This window comes from Nelusetta ayraudi, unplaced genomic scaffold (genome assembly GCF_046127955.1).
Source record: "Nelusetta ayraudi isolate G7.1 ecotype Tasmania unplaced genomic scaffold, CSIRO-AGI_Nayr_v1 ptg000023l, whole genome shotgun sequence".
Classification (NCBI taxonomy): domain Eukaryota; kingdom Metazoa; phylum Chordata; class Actinopteri; order Tetraodontiformes; family Monacanthidae; genus Nelusetta; species Nelusetta ayraudi.
The window spans coordinates 591,284-607,999 of record NW_027466073.1 but is presented as its reverse complement, the minus strand read 5'-3'; the positions used below and the strand labels follow the sequence as shown (position 1 = coordinate 607,999).

At 39.8% G+C, this 16,716-nt stretch overlaps 1 protein-coding gene across 3 annotated transcripts in view; it reads right to left on the bottom strand.

Moving 5' to 3' along the window:
• phkb (phosphorylase kinase, beta) overlaps window positions 1–16,716 on the bottom strand; it is a 104,359-nt gene that overhangs the window by 53,295 nt on the left and 34,348 nt on the right. For all 3 annotated transcript variants that reach the window (XM_076028419.1, XM_076028418.1, XM_076028417.1), the window contains 6 exons: window positions 15,844–15,939; window positions 14,436–14,633; window positions 9,489–9,546; window positions 8,985–9,062; window positions 3,696–3,854; window positions 3,274–3,368 (listed from right to left, as the gene is read on the bottom strand). In XM_076028419.1, coding sequence (XP_075884534.1) covers window positions 3,274–3,368; window positions 3,696–3,854; window positions 8,985–9,062; window positions 9,489–9,546; window positions 14,436–14,633; window positions 15,844–15,939 — 684 coding nt within the window. The remainder of the gene's footprint in view (window positions 1–3,273; window positions 3,369–3,695; window positions 3,855–8,984; window positions 9,063–9,488; window positions 9,547–14,435; window positions 14,634–15,843; window positions 15,940–16,716) is intronic.

The following is a 16,716-nucleotide window of genomic DNA, read 5'->3' as shown; positions in this document are numbered from 1 at the left end:
TTAACAAACCCACACTCACAATCTAAACATAACACAAAAAGTAAGGACATTTGTGATTGGTAGATTATTTCTTTGTTGTAATAATGCTTCTTGGAAATAAATCTTACATCGTTGGAAAGCCTGTTTATTCCCCGTTTAAATGGGGCCACACTTGTAAGGAACATGCAATTGTGGGGTGAGCAGCAGAGCAAAGTATCTGGGTTGCACCCCTGAAAAATGTGACAAATCTTCTCTGCTGAGTCAAAGAGCTTATTCTACTATTGGCTCTTGTTTGGTGGATTGGAAGATTGAAATTTGAAGAAACAAAACATACTGGCATTTAACAAACAGGAGCCTCAGTAGCGCGTGGAAGAACCATACACAGCCACAACAGCCTGGCATCTCCTCCTCATGCTGGTCACCAGCTTGGTCATACACTTTTGTTTCCAATCTTTTTCTCTAGTGATATCTGGTTTTTCCATTTTTCAATCCTCATAATTGACTCCACTGGCTATGGTAGCTGTCTGAACCATTTTAGATCAGTGCATGAGAGCCCTAAATATTTGTATTGCTTTAGATGGACATAAATTAACATATGGTATTTTTTGTTCTAAAGCCGTTATACCAGGTCAGGGTAATATGTCCTTCATATCACTCCTAAATTTGTCATTTTTAGCCCCGTCGCACACAGAACCCACACAGGACAGTTAGGCCTCGGCAATTCTTTAGCTAGAGGTCTGGTGATTACTAATCTACAATCAACAATCTTGAAGATACAAACAACTGCGAGGGGACGGAAGAGAACATGCATACCTTGAGTTTAGGATATGTTTTTATATTGTTGACAAGACTGCCATCGAGTTAAAGAAAAAAAAAGAAAAAGCAGCTAATGAAAAGGAGCCAGAGGTAAAAAAAAAAAAGCAGAATGAATTCAAACTCAAAGAAAAAGGTGTTGCTTGAGCGCGAACGACTCTTGGAGGAGTCAGAATTGAGGCTAGCTTCTGTGCCACCTGGGCCTGCTTTTGATGTCGCTAGCTATGCGAGTGCGCTCCTCCCTTTGCATGAAAATATTACCCACTCTGAATTGTGTGGCTGTCACTTCAAAATGGCCTATAGAACATTTCTTTTTCAGTCTCCCTTTGTGAAAACCTCAGCATATTCTGCAGTCAGTACTGAGCAGAGTGAAAGCAGTGACATTAAATCAAGCTACAAAACCCCCAGATAGATTTGTTCTCGCTCATAAAATAAAACTTTGTAGGGAGAATTTCCACCTCAGTTCCTCAAGGCATGGCCTGCAAAATCAACCTCTAACTATGTTTCTATGCAGTTGGATGAGACAATGGAAGAAAAAAAAGAAGGCACCAGTGAACCTGTTGCCAAAGTCAAAACCAATGTGGGGAAACAAGGACAGTTTTATGTCTTTACGCTCTGATTCAATGACTAAACAGTTAAGATATGACAGGATTTGGTAGTTTTTCTGTCAGTGATTCTCCAGGACACTTTGACTGAGAAGTCCTTCTTTTCCTTCCTTCCATCGTTGGATGGTATGCTTTGAGATTTGGTGAAAGGCTTTCTGGCTTTCTGGATCTACCTTTATGGAGACCAAACCCTGACTGTTCATAGGCGGTAACACTGTGTTGGCTTTCACTTTGCAGCCACTCCCAAAGTTACTTTCTCATTCCTACATGTTCTGGCTAAAAATAGAAGAAAAATAATAAGAAAAAAAACCAATCAGTCTAATTTGTCTGATGTCAATTTTTCAGACACATCTATCAAAAACAGTCATCTAGAACTAACGAGATTTAGAAAAAGGCTGCAATCTCATAATCAACTGGCAAAGAGCAACCCTGCTGCAGTGCCGACAACTTTTCTATTAGTCGTGTGTGTAAGAGTGTCTGTCTGTCTGTCTGTCTGTCTGTATGTCTATGTGAGAGCATGACTTGTCATTTCCCTGCATCACTAACAGTGACTCTTGTGGACATTCACGGGTCTTGCTGGATTATAGTGCAGGCCGTGTGTGCCAGGTGGGAGGCCTACGAAATCCGAAACCCCCCCGCAGCTGCTGTTAAAATGATCCCGGCTCCCGGGGAGTCATTTGAATATGTTTCGATAGACTTTGTTAGTCCACTCCCACCGCTGCACACCAGCAAATCAATACCTGCTGACTGTTATGTGTGCAGCAATATGAATGAATAGTCGACTTTTGTTTACAACGTAAAATACTGAAATTATGTGCAATCAACAGAACTGAACTGGACAAGAAAAAAAAAAAATAGAAACAAATTTGCACAATATATTCTCACAATAAAAATTAAACAACTCTGTAAACTAAACTGCAATCACAACTACAATTCCAAAAGAAGTCCTATCAAGAAACGGTCAAATTCTGCACAAAGGTTGTTTATTTATTTATTGTGTTTTTCTTAATGTGATCATTTCCAAAACTTCTTGTTATTTGCATTGCATGTCGTTAAAGGTACCCAGACAACACTCGACGCAACATTAAGCCCAAATTACATGGAACATTAGAAATGGTTTTGTCGAAAACACAAAACCAAACTGTGTGCTTACTGCAGGGAGTTTGAGAAGAACTGGGATGTGGTGTGATCTTTGCAGTCAGGGAGACTCAAGTGTCTACCGAGTGGTTTGTGCCCAGCTGATGTGTATATTTCCTGTGAGTTATTGCACTAATGCTGAAATCTTTCACTCGACCTTTAGCGCTTGGCAAGGGGAACTGTGTTTCATTGACTCAGCAAGGTGGACCATGTCTGGGTGAATGGCAGGCTGTTTTTTAAGGCTGTGAAATTATACATTTTTGTAGTCGAGATTAATCTCCGACATTAAATAGTTAACCACGATTAATCACGCTTTGAATTGCATGTATAAAATAAGGCTATTTTGCATTTTCTTAAGTCCTTATTAACAATGTAAAGCAATTTGCGTGGAGTAAACTCAACTAATGTTAGCTGAATGCATTGCACTACGGCTTGGTGACTTCGGATGAGTGGAAGGGACAGAAGGTTTGTGAGGCTAACGTCTCATCACTGACAGCCTTAGTCATTTTGAGAACTCCTGATTGTAAACAGAAAATCTTATTTTTCTCGCAGTTTGAATGCGTTTGCCCACTTTTTTTTCCCAAGGTTTAACGCATAAATCCTAAAACGTTACGGTGGTGAAAAACACCCCACAAAAATCAGCTGACTATAGACCAGTGCTGACTGAACATTGTGGATGACTGAACACAGAGGTGAGGTTAAAAAGTGAGTTACAGTCAACAGTCACATTACACTCTACCTGATTGGAGTATCGCATGCTGACGTTGCGCTGGTCCTGGCGGGGAACATAGCGATGGACTGGATCAATATCTTTCGGGCTGATCAGCTCGTCCACTAAGAGGAAAACAAATAATAATTTAAAAAAAAATCAAATGGGGAAAAAGACAAGAGGACACACAAAAAGGATGAGTTTCTTGGTGGACAAATTCAGCAAAGAACAAAATAACTTTATAACATTTCGAGTTTTTATTTTTGCAGTGGAAGAACTGAGATCTTTTTTTTGGTTCATGATGCCCATAGTGGAACAAATCTTATTAAAAATGGGCCCACGGTGATATTTTTGTATTATTAGTGCACTCCAAAAACTACTGTGTCACACCACAGAACAAACAAAACACACACATACCCACACACACTTTGGGCATGAATCGTGCTACATACCCAGTAGCTTGGCGATGTTGTAAAGAGCCTGACCACACAGGAAGATCTTCCCATCACGGCCAGAGTTGCTGGGGAAACGCTTCTGGCTTCCATGCACGTTCTGCTCCGCTTCCACAAAATCAGCAGGTACATAGTAGTATTTGGGAATGATGGCATGGCCTGATATGAAGGACAAGGACAAGGACAAGGACAGTGCTCACCAGAGAGATATATATATTTGTGTAAACAGGGGACGTGCATAAGGTTTGTAAGATGTAGCCTAGGCATGGGAAAACTACGGCCTGGGGGCCATATGAGGCCCATTAAGCTTTTTAATCTGGCCCGCCCAACTTGAAGAAATTATATTAATAGTAAGTAAGTGATAAAACAGCTGTATTTCATCCGTTTTTTTTCCTGTGTTTTAAGAGTCATTTCAATAAAGAGCTAAATACAGTGAGGCTTCAAAGAAACACATTTTGTTGTAACACTTTTGTTCATTTCAATCGACATTGAAGCACATTTTCTCCATATCCCATGATATATTTTTTTCCTCCTATGAGGTGGGTCACCAAAACACTCCATCCATCTGCTCCTGCTGCAGGCACCTGTGTCACATTTTAGAACCCACTGTGGCCCAACCAATCAAAAAGTTTGCCCACCACTGGTGTAGGACCAACAAACGTCTGCCGTAAAATTTCCAGGTGCAGACATCAAGAAATTTGGTTGCGGTTAAAGAATGCCATCAGAGAAACCAGGTGCAGAGTTTGTTCTCAGATCACTCCTTTGTTTTTCAGATCAGTTTCACAGCTCCCTGCGAGAGTGTTTGTTCTTTGCTGGGCATTAGTTGTAAATCAGTGCCATATTAAAGACGCAATTAAACATTTATTGCAAACTTTAATAATATCCTGACTCAATTATCCCGTCGGCGAAGTCAATATAGGCAAACATGCCCATTATTTTTTTAAGTAATATTCTTCAGAACATAAACAAATCCGCAGGGTGCGAGACAATATTACCGTTATTAACTTTAATTAATTCTTATGTCCTTTGCTCTCTGAGAAGACGAGTGCAGAAAACCAGACACAAACAACAGCTTGTCAAATAGATGGCCTGCTAAATAAAAGGAAGTGGCTGCTGCCATGTACGGGTCAATGGCGAGCAAAGTCCTTCAGATACTTGCAGTCTCTATGTCCCAACGATTAAAACGACGTGAGTTTCATTACCGCCAGAAGGTAGAATTCCAACACACGACCTGTTTTACTTGTACACACGAGCCAAACACTTGGCAGGGCTCTGTTTGCCAGCTTCACTGAGGCAAGAGACTGACTCTCGCATTCAGCGTGTTTGCTGATGCAACTCCCTTTCGTTTATCCGGCCTTGCTTCTGGTAATAAGAAATCCATTGGCGTGCGTCCGGCCTGCCCCGAGGACACTTTGGCACATCAATTGCGGGAGTCACGAATCAAACTTAACTTTACGATCAATGCATGGCCACTTTAACTCTGATTCCACAAACACCTGGAGCACCATTAAATAAACTGAAAGTGAATATGTGTCTTTTTTTTAAAATAACAAAACTTTTTTTTTTTTTAGCAGAGGTTAGAGGCAAAGGGTATTTTTACTTAAAGCTAGGTACACATTTTCCCAGTGCAAGACTGTAATAGGCTCCAGCTGCTGACCCATCACAATAGACCACAGCATGGATCCTAATTGCGACGGGTTATCATCGTCTGCCAATTGTGTGCGAATTGAAAGCGACTGTCATTAGGGCTAAGGAAGGCAAGAAGTAATCACAGCTGCAGGATAATGCAGGGGAATAAGCACCTGGCCAAGTCCACACCATGGCAGTGAGTATGGAGTGGAACCTCATATTTTTGTTTTGTTTTTCTGCAATTTTAAAAACGACTTTATTCTGAAGGGCATAAATTGTTGCTTTTATCGATCATGTGACTTGAGAACAAACCTTCAAAATCTTCTCACAGTCGCATGCATCTAATACCTGGTCTTACGGTATTGGATATTTTTAAAATCAACCTTCAGGGAAACACGTGGACACAAGGTGGAATTGCCACTGAGAGAAACATGACTTACTGTTCAAAACATCGGGCAAAAAGGAATAAATTATCTTAAAAATGAAAAAAAAAACAGTTAAATATTGGAATCAAAAGCAAAACAGGGTATGACTGAAATACAAAGCACAAACAAGCAAATGATGAGGGTAATTTTGTTGAGCTCAAGTCAAAATGTTTAGAGTTGACAGTAACATCAGCAGCACTATAAGGTTTAACACAGACATGCAAATTGCACTGTATATATGTTCGGATACAATATGCTGATGTCAACATGGGGGCTTGCTCAAAATCCAAGAAAATGCCAATTTGCACTTACTGGAAGTGAACATTCTGATCGGGCTCAGCCCCATCAACGCTGCTTGCAGCTTTACATTTTTTTTTTCTTTTTTTAACCTATTTTTCTTTTGTAAAAATGTAACTCAGTAACTCCTCTACTGGCCAATTACTGGTAGTCGTTAGAAACGGTAATACACTTGAACCAAACACACCACAGTTTTGATGCCTCATCAATTGCTATTGTCTTTGTAGCTTCGAAGGCGTTGATAAGCACAGTCGCACACAGTTATTACTTCATTACAACACTCCACTACAACACTCCACTACAATGGAGTGGTCGTTAAGGAGGTGGCATGTTCGCTGATGCACGTCAATGTTTTAGACCATTTTCAGTGGACTGCATCGTTCTTGATGGTGGACGTATTTTGTGCACATTAAGTATTCAGTGTGTGTGTGTGTGTGTGGGGGGGAGGGGGGGGGGGGCATGTTGATATACTGAACTCATAAATAACATTTGCAATCAAATTAATGAATAAATAAACTACTTAGTGACACAAGAAAGTCAATAAAAATAGAACGCGATGGTAAAAACAAAAAGTGCAGCATCGACTAAGCACTAGCATTAGCATTCATTATATCAGATAGTTGATCCGCAGCAGTAAAAAGAATGACACCTGGACGGAGTCAGTCCTTAATGACTCACTGTGCAACAGCATTAGTACCAGCCATTATTTCAATTGTTGCAGTATATTTTCATACATATCCATGTCTTCAAGGTTAAGTGTGTAATATTTTGAGATTTTGAAGAAGAAACAGCAACATCAAGTGGTTACATTTTAGATTGCAACACTTCATATCCTCCCCCTCTGGAGGTTGCCAGTGAACTACAGTGGCCTGTAAGCACAGGCCTGAATACCTCATCCACCTTCTTCTTTGTTGGTCTACAGGGTTCCTGCACCATTTTAAAAGTCAAAATTAATGCTTTTTAAGACATTTTAAGACCTCATCAAGAAAAAATGAAGACCCCAAAATGTCATAACCATTTCTGCCGAAGAAAATACTCAATTTATTTGACTGTTAAAGCAAATGTATGCAATCAAAGCAATGTATGCTTTTTTATTTTCACCACAGGTGAATGACTTGGAATCTGAGAGCTAGGGAACATGACAGCAAAGACGCCACTGATGTCTTCGTTAGATTCCAGTGTTGCCAACTCCTCAGGAAGGAAAGTCGCTATTGGCTGTCCTAAAAGTCGCTAGAAGTCACCAAATGACGTCATCGTCTAATTTGCGTAATTGATTAATTGATTTAATTTAATTAATTGATCGCAATGGACACTGTAGCAGAGGAAAAGCGTTGTAGGAGAGACAAAAAGAGAGTATATAACACCCTAAATATGTTTTAGGGTGTTTTCGATAAATAAAAAATATTAATTATATTAAATATATTTACTACACTCTTCGCAATATTATTTTTATGAAAATAGTGTTGTTTAATATGAACATTATTTTTCTGGAATTGTGTCTAAAAGAGGTTCAGTTGTGTTTCAATGTTGGCTCACTAATTAGTTTGACGAGTCGAAGCTTTTTATGAGTATCACATATCTTTAACTTTCAGTTTTAACCACTTTATTTAAGAGAATTGTTGTTGGACTATACATAATTGGAATTAAGTCTGAGGCTGCCTGAGTCAAATGCAGTAATTTATTTTAGTGTGACAAGAATAAATCTGTACATGTAGGGGCTGTTTACACAAAGTCAGATTTTTTTTTACACAAAGCTGTATTGGGGGGGGGAGAGAGATAAGCTGGAAACGACTGAAAACGAGGTAGTACCTATACCCGGCCTGAGTAGCGCCATGAATTTACTCCCTGAAGGTTGAAGAAGAAGAACATCTGAAGCACACCGTGTTTAAAGTAGTAGCTCGCTAAAAACAAGCGTCACTGAGACCAGACAGAGCTATGTACATTCTTCTAAACATATAAAAAAACATTCTAGGGGTAGGAAAACCATATTACTTTTATTGCACTGCGAGGCACTTTTTTAATTATGCGCAGTATGTTAAGCCTTTACAAATTTATAAATCATCAATTAAGCCAAATGCTACACACTGAACCTTGAAGTCAAAGCACCAATAGCACATAGCAGACTCACAGCTGTGATCACACTCTCTTTTCTTCTTATGTTGAACAGCACATTGCAACCACTCAGTTGATATTTTAGAGGACTGCACTAAGGTAACAATCCAATGCATAAACCACGGGTCATTTACATCAATTTATAGTTCCCTCCTGGCTGTCCAAATGCAAATTGAAACAAAACAAAAAAAAAAAAATTAAACCCTTGTGGGTGTGTAGTTCTGTTCAGTTAATACACGTTTTATATAGTAACTGTAATCTCAATCATAATATGATATAATAAGTAGCGTAAGTACTTGTTGGTGTCAGACAATCAAAAACAAAACATAAATCAAAATAATCAATGCAGAGCTGGAACAGGAGTGTATTGGATGACTCTGGCCGGCCTTGTCTCATATCATTATTCTTTCTGCACTCTAATTATTACCTTTTATTTACGAACAGACCAACTGAAGCTAAACGCTCCTGACATTCCCATTATTCCCTGGTTTTCCCATACGGCACTGGGTGCAGGTGAACGAGGAAACCAGACAGTCTGCTCGTGAAGGAAAGCAGATATAACACTTAAACCGAATGCCCCTGTGAGCCTCAGTCGCAGTAGGTGGTGCATGAATATGGATGGTAAGATTTAATGAGTAAAAAGTTTTCCATTGCTACAGGGAAAGAAAAAAACATGAGCAGAATCAAAAAAAAAAAAAATAAAGTCTGAAATTAGTCGTGCTGGTGTGGTAACTCATACAGTGAATTAAATATGTGTTTATGCAGTCAGAATTCAGCCCAATCTAAAACCTGTGCCTGGATATGTGGATGTGTATTTATTACCCACCCTCGTATGACTGGAAGATGATGGGGTCAAGGAGGCTCTGGTATTCTTCGACCTGGGCTTTGTTTCCTCTGAAGACTCCTGCAAAGGCAAAGGTGCCTCATTTTAAATATGCTGTTAAAACCACACAATTACCAAAAAACACAGTGACTGAGCTCAGATGATGCAGTGCAAGAATGTTTAACTGCAATGACTTCAATAATTTAGTTATTCTAATTAACTTTGTTAACGGAATACAATTTCTGAAGACATCTTGGCAACAAATCCCTCAGTGGAAAAAAAAAAACGATGCCACAAGGGGTGGAATTTATTTGCTGAAACTGTATTTTTTCCATTACCTACTTTCAATTCCCTGAGGTCTCACACAACTTTTTGCATGTATTTTCCCAAAGTCCTTCAGAGCCTCACAAAAAGCCCAAAATGTAATTTCCCTATCGAACTCCACATGTTCCGTCTCCAAACCACGGAAAGTGCAACAACAGCGGGCGCGGATTGAACGAGGCTTACCGTCAATCATCATGTAGATGAAAAATATGGGAAACTCGCACTCGATTCCATCAAAAAGCTGGGAAGAGAAAATGAGACGAAGGCAAGTTATTGTTTTCTCATTTACACGGGGAGGGGGGGGGGGCAATGGCACTAAGGCAGCGGTTGACTGAACTTCAACTGAAAATGGAACAGTGCCGAGGAGATATATGGAAAGGTTGACATTGGGAATGAAAAGTGAGAGACTCACAGTGAGGAATAATAATGTTCCTCTGCAAGGTCAGTCAAAGTTGCGCTGTTTGTTTTTTTGAGCAGAAAATTTTGAAGGTCTGCAATGTCAGAAAGTTTACTGCAGAACCAAGACTCAGAATAACAAGTTATAAATAAAGAACTAAAACAAGCACTCTGCTTAGCAAATTCCACCCGTGTGTATGCAATTTGATTAAAGAGCCATTAGCAATTTACCATTTTTACCACCACATGGTTCAAAGTGATACAGGGAGGCTGAACATGGAGGCCAGGAAGTAAGTCAGTGAATGAAACAACTAAAATGCAAATGATTCTAGCCAAGATCTTTGAAATTTCGAAATAATCTAATCTAATCTAATCTTTTAGAGACCATTTTGTAAAATGTATTTATGCATTTTGAAACAGATTTGGTGAATGAAAGCAACAAAACATGTGAAAAAATGTTTAAATGACGTATTTACTGACTGCTTCTCTTTCGTCTTGTTATTATATGACAAATGTTTTAATACCTCCTGCTTGTTATTCCCTCTATGACCACAATTTGGAGTAAAGAGGTTTTTATTTTCCACTGTGCACATTCTCTCTGTGTTCTGTTCTTTGAAACACTTTTATTAGCGAAGACAAAGTATTTCTGTTATGTCATCTAAATACAAAAGAGCACTTTTAGTCATTTGACATGTAATTAACTACATGTCGAATGCAAGCAGGCCAGTCCACCGGAGCTGCTCTTTAATATTTCTACTATCCACCGCGTCTACGGTCGCCATGACAGGATCAAAAATAATTACACAACGAAGAGGAATTTTAATGGACCGTTTTAAACCATTGGTGAACCATCGCATGAAAAAAGACCAGAAAAGGGAATCATCCAGTCAGCGTCAGCCCACAAAAAGCAAACAAGCCACAGATTTTTCATTAACCTCCCGTGAAAGCCATCAGTCTTGAGTGCTGGTGTGTATTTGTGCGTCTGGCAATTTAGGTCGATCTAACCTTAAGTGTCATGAGTCGTGACTATCTTTCGCCCACATCTTTTCCAATAATCTTCACACTGATGAAAGATAACAGAGATAACATCCTCGCTGAATCCCCAAAACCGAGCAAGTCGAGCCTTTCTGACACAAAATGTTATTTTCTCCTCTCTCCCCCACAAGTATTTAACGTTTTTTAAATAGTGTGTTTATGCTGAAATTATAACAAATTTGTCATTTGGTTTGGTCGGATGAAAGACAGAAGGAAAGAAAGAAAGAAGAAAGGAAAAAAAGGAAGAAAAAAAAGGAAGAAAGACTGACAACAAGAGGGGGCATGAACACACATGTTTAAAAGCCTGCAGGGTTTTATTTGGGGTGGTTGGACCAGCATGGCCGGTGCTTTTTCACCCACTGAGGCTGTAAACAGGCTGAGATCCCTGGAGTTTTGTGCTCGAGCAGCTTAACTGATTGGTTGAAACTGTCCATCACACACGCCGCTGCTCCGCGGCTGTGCAGCCAGGCTGTGAATCCAGCAGCTCTCGGCACAAAAACTTGACTGCGTGTGTAGCTTCTGCTGGGAGAACAGCGAGTGCAACACCTCTCTCAGCAGACGCAAGGCCACTGCCCGTCCAACACTCCCCGGGTCTCTGGTCCTGCCTTCACTCATACGTTTGACATAGGCCACAGGACACTGTCATTTAGTCTGTTGACACATTCGATTTTTAACCACCGATGCCGAGTACTAAATAAGGCCGTTACACTTTACAGAATTACGGTGTAATAATTTGGATTTTTTTTTCTTTTTTTGCACATATGTTGAATTATTTGAACGACATTCCTCAGCATGTTTTTCTAGAACAACACGTTTCGCTGCGGTACAAACTCAAATTTAACACAATTGTCATATATATTGTCAAATATATATACTGTATGTTGTGGTATCGGCACGCATTTTACAAATACGTACGAATAGAGTACTCAACACCAGTGTTGGCACCAAAACTCAATATTGGCATCAGTATTGATGCATCCCGAGATGTTGATGATGATGATGATGATGATGATGATGATGATGATGAATAACTATCATTATTCATTTATTTTAAAGAGACCTTTAATTGGATGAAGGGAAACTCTTCTCGAACTGGCTGGTGCTGTGTAAATGGTGAAGTCACCTGTGGTTTTCTGGCTAAGATTTTGCACTCGATTAGTGAGCCTAATTGATATTGAGCATGTGTCGACAGACGGGCAGGCAGGCAGACAGGCAGGCAGACAGACAGACAGACAGACAGACAGAAAGACAGACAGACAGACAGACTCTGTTCTCTTTCGCAGTAAATCCTTTCACGTGCAGGGAGAATAAAGGAGTCGTGGCATTGCCAGTTCTGTGTCTGAAGGCCTCTGCCCGCCAAGGGCAAGTGAATGCACAACATGGTAACCTTGACTCCTTCACACATGAGGATGGCCTGATTATGAGGATTCCGATTGAAGGGGTCAGACTGCAAAATGAATCACGCTTTTGTGGCAGATAAAACACCTGCAGGGACTTTTAAAAACAACATTGGACATCCTAGTTGCATTAGCATAGCTAAATGTTAAATGAAGGCTTTTCAAATGGTAGCGGCGCAATTATAAACGCGCCATTCTCACACCGAAGCTCCAATTATATTTTCCTCTATACATTATCCTTACAAAAGGATTGTCCCAACCTTTTCTCCGGGACAAGAAAAGACAAAATAGTCATTGCAAAACAAAGACGAGCTGTCATGCTGAACGCTATTAAATGTGTCACCGGTGAACAAGAGGAAAGTCTGATGTGCAAAGGCATCACTGTCTCTCAATAGGAGTACTGGGAATAAAGAAGGGAGAGTTTACAAAGATGGTGTAATTGCTTATGTTTCTTTAATGCACCTTGGTAAAAATATCTTGTGCATCTTCTGTGCTCCGTGTCTGACAAAACAATTATCAGCTTCATTTAGATTGCAAAAAAATTAAATTACATTCAATTAAATGAGGTTAAATTCCTTTGCTAAGTATATCTTTGTGTATGTGTGCAAAAAATTCTTCCTTCGAGTGAAAGGACCACAAAGCAAAAAAGTAATTATGGCTTCTAATGGAAGAATTATAGAAATTGAGTATTTTTAATGGGATTCTAAGCATACACAAGATGTAGGTTGCAGGGCTTCATCTTTTCTTAATAAGAAAATATTGAGATATGAAATTGAACAAACTCAATTCTATTCAATTCTACAACTCTAGTTTTCTGAGTTATTTTTGATCTTCTGATATACAGTATGTATGTATGTATGTATGTATACATATATACATTATAACTATATATATATATATGTAAATATATACATATATATATATACATATACATATATATATATATATACATATGTATGTATATAAATATACACATACACAGAAAACAATATATAAACATATATAAAGTATCATTACGCATGTTAAAACCCCAGTTTGACCCCATGAACATGCTCCAAAACTCTTTAACTTTTGCACACCAGTCAAGAACAGTAAAAAATTGGACAAATCTGCTGAAAAGTGCCCCTACACACAAAAAAACTTTAAAATCCCTCCAGTTGCCACTAGGAAGGTTGTAGCGTTATGAGACAAACAACCAATGTGTTAGTCTCTTCAAGGCCTATACATTTCATATTACGCAATCCCTTGACCTGCACCTGCGATTCATTTGCACATCGGAACATTTTCTGTCATTGCACACACACTCTGAGTGTTCTTTTTCCCTCTTTTGAGTGTTTTTTTATTTACTGTCCTGAGTGTTTTTTTTTATTCTCAGCATTTTATTTTGAGTGGTGTGTATTCAGAGTGTTTTTAACTGAAAACTACCTCAAACAAAAATTTTGTGATGTGCACATAATGACAAATAAACAATCTTGAATCTTGAATCTAAAATAAACCCGATGTCGCACAATTTGCATATGTTTGATAAAATAGAATTAAAAATTCAACCACAATTCAAAAGCGATGTCTGATTTTCAATAATTAGTTTTTAATAGATTTTTATTTATTACTACTTTTTGCCACTCATTACTTTTTGTGGGCTGTTCTTTCTTCAACGGAAGGGTACCAACAAGTTTGTCCACGTCTGTAACAATCCTCAAAAGTCCACACTTGTGGACTTGTAAAAATGAACAACGTACAAGTTGCCTCTCCGAGGGGCGGCATTGCTGGAAGATTACTCGCGGCTAATGCATTGATTTAAAATTCCAGCCTCTGATTCACTCATCACACGCTCACTGAGCTGCTTCTTATTTCAATGCACTCTCATCGTGCAAAGATCACAGGCTATTCAGGAGGATTAATGAATACGTGGTCATTGGTACACACATATTTATATATTCATGAGCACGCCCAGCGACCGCGGATCACTCGCACACAATGGCAGAGATACTGAGTGATGCTACTCCTCGAGGATTAAAACGCTCAAGTTGCAACACTGTGAGGTCAAAAAGATATTGATGCCCACATCTCCGTCTTCATTGGATAGATTCCTATTTAAATCCTTTGTTGTTGTTGTTTTTTTTGTTTTGGTCGATCTGATAAACATTGACTTTACTATTTATTTTTATTATTATTTACGTTAACAACGTAGAAAAACGCTTCACATACAATGCCAATAAAAAAGAAAATATTAAAGAACACACAGAACAACAAAAAGAAAATCATGATACTGTATGTGTTCTTTGCATGACAACGAACCCACCTTCATCTCTGCTGGTTTGTAGTACCGCCGGTCGTGGTCCTCGTTGGCCGTGCGGTATCCGTCACGCAGGAAACGCTTGAAGCCATATTTGCCGCGCAACTTGCGAACGATCTTGTCCAGTGTCTGACTGTAGAGGGCGTCGTCGTCCACTGCAAAGGCGGGATAGCTGATGGTGGGAAGCAAGGCTGCGTCTGTGTTCTACCAAGGTGAGAAAGGCGTGTAAGCGTAAGATCAGATGCCAGAGTTACACTGCGGACACATCTTGAAACTTTAAAGGACTCTTACTATGAAAACACTGACTTTTCCATCTCTTTTCCACGACTTTCTGTGTTACTGGCGCGCCAACAACCACACCAAGTATGAAAAATGACAACTTGAGCATTTCTATTGTGGGCTGCATTTCTCCAGTGTTACTGCGCTGAAACGAGCCATTCGGATTTTGGTCAAATTTCTACATAATAATAGTAATAGTAACACCTCTGCAGAGTAGTGACCCTGCTAGCTAGTGTTAGCAGGCAGTGAGCGACTGAGCTGAGTGAAAGGCTGAATAAAATGAAACCCACAAACAAACTCAGGTCATTGTTGGAAGTGGTACACCCAAAGAAATAATAATAATAATAAGCCCAATTCATTTCAGCTTGGTAGAATGTATGTAAAACAGCAATAAGGTTCCGGCTTCAGTGCAAACATACATTGCAGTTTATCTTTATTTTTCTTGTATAGGCCAGATCAGATCACTATTTTGACAGTGTGCTGGGAAGATAATCAAGCTCTTTTCAAGCTTTTACGTGTATAAAAATACAGTGTATCACTTGACAACACTTTCCAAAATGAACCTAGCAGTTGATATACAGACCATAGTTCTATGACATGGCTTTTACCTCCAAAAGGAATGACTTTATTCTCTTTATGTTTCTGTCCGATATCTTCAGAGCTTTGCCTCCGTTACCTCTCTTCAAACCATCTCATACAATCATGGAGGCGTCAATAGATCTGCTCCTGTATGTCATGAACTCATGCGAAGGAGAAGCTTTATTGACTTACAGACAACTGCTGGCATATTGACGCCAGAGTGTGAATTGCCATCGCACGTCTTTATTTTTTTCGGGCTGAAATTGCACATAATTGAGGCAAAAAGCAGGCAAACGGTTTGCAAAGATGCACAACCAAAATGAAAAAGGGCTAGGGTTAAGTTACTTGAGTAGGTTTAAAAACTGTCAGTCTTGGGTAGAAAAAAGGTAGGTTTTCACGTGTCATGTTACCCTTTCGGAGCTGACTACCATCTCGCATGGGCTTGATTCCTATATATTATTTTAGCAGCAGGCCAACTCAGGAACAGATGCTGCTGGGGGGGGGTGAAACAACAAGAGACTTATACACAGATGTGTGGGATGCAGAAAGGACTCACATGTGAGCGGGACTCCCGGGGCAGTAGGGAGCACAGGGTTTGTCTGTTCCTGTTGTGGGCGTCCAGATCCACAAATATCACAGACCATGAACAGCCCTGCAGAGCAATAACACATAACACAGATAGCAGTCGAGGCACAGCCGAGATATTTGCCCTTTTGCAGGTGCTAGCGGTCAACACTCTCGCGTTACGCATCAACAAGCGAGGGAAAGGCAACGGCGCTCCACCAGTTCTCCATCATTTAACACAGAAACACTCGACGACGAGCTGCTTAACAGCCCACTTTAAAGCCGCTGCCGTCACGAACCTTTCACCTGCACACAGCCAAAGCGCTCCCTTTCTCCAGGCTGAACGCAGGCGGCTGTTTGTGTTGCGCAACTTTTTGAAGCACAGTGTGGGTTGTGTTTAAATAGCAGTCTGTACTGGAGAGCAATCCTATCATTTTAACACGTCCCCGTACCACCAGTGCGCCCGTGTGAGAGCACTCCTACACCTCGGGTGGGGAGGGCAGCAGTGTGTGTGTGTGCTTAGTTATGGAAGTTATCAAAGCTTTCTCTCTCTCTTCCAAAAAAGCATGTCCGCGTCACTTCATCCATCCATCAGTTGCAGTTATATAAACCAACTGAGTCTCTTTGCATCATGCCAAGTAGTTTTTAATATAAGTCAAATGCATTATGTATAAACGCAGTCAAAGTTTATACATTTATACATATATAATTTTTTTTTTTTTTCATCCAAAAACAGATCAGGCCGGGGCTTTTAGTCAAATCAGCAAGGTTTGATGTAGCAATTTGCGTGGCGCACTGCATTTCTGGCCTCCGGCGTCGGCAATTGTGTGACAGGCCTGAGAAATTGCTGGAGAAAAGCTTTGCT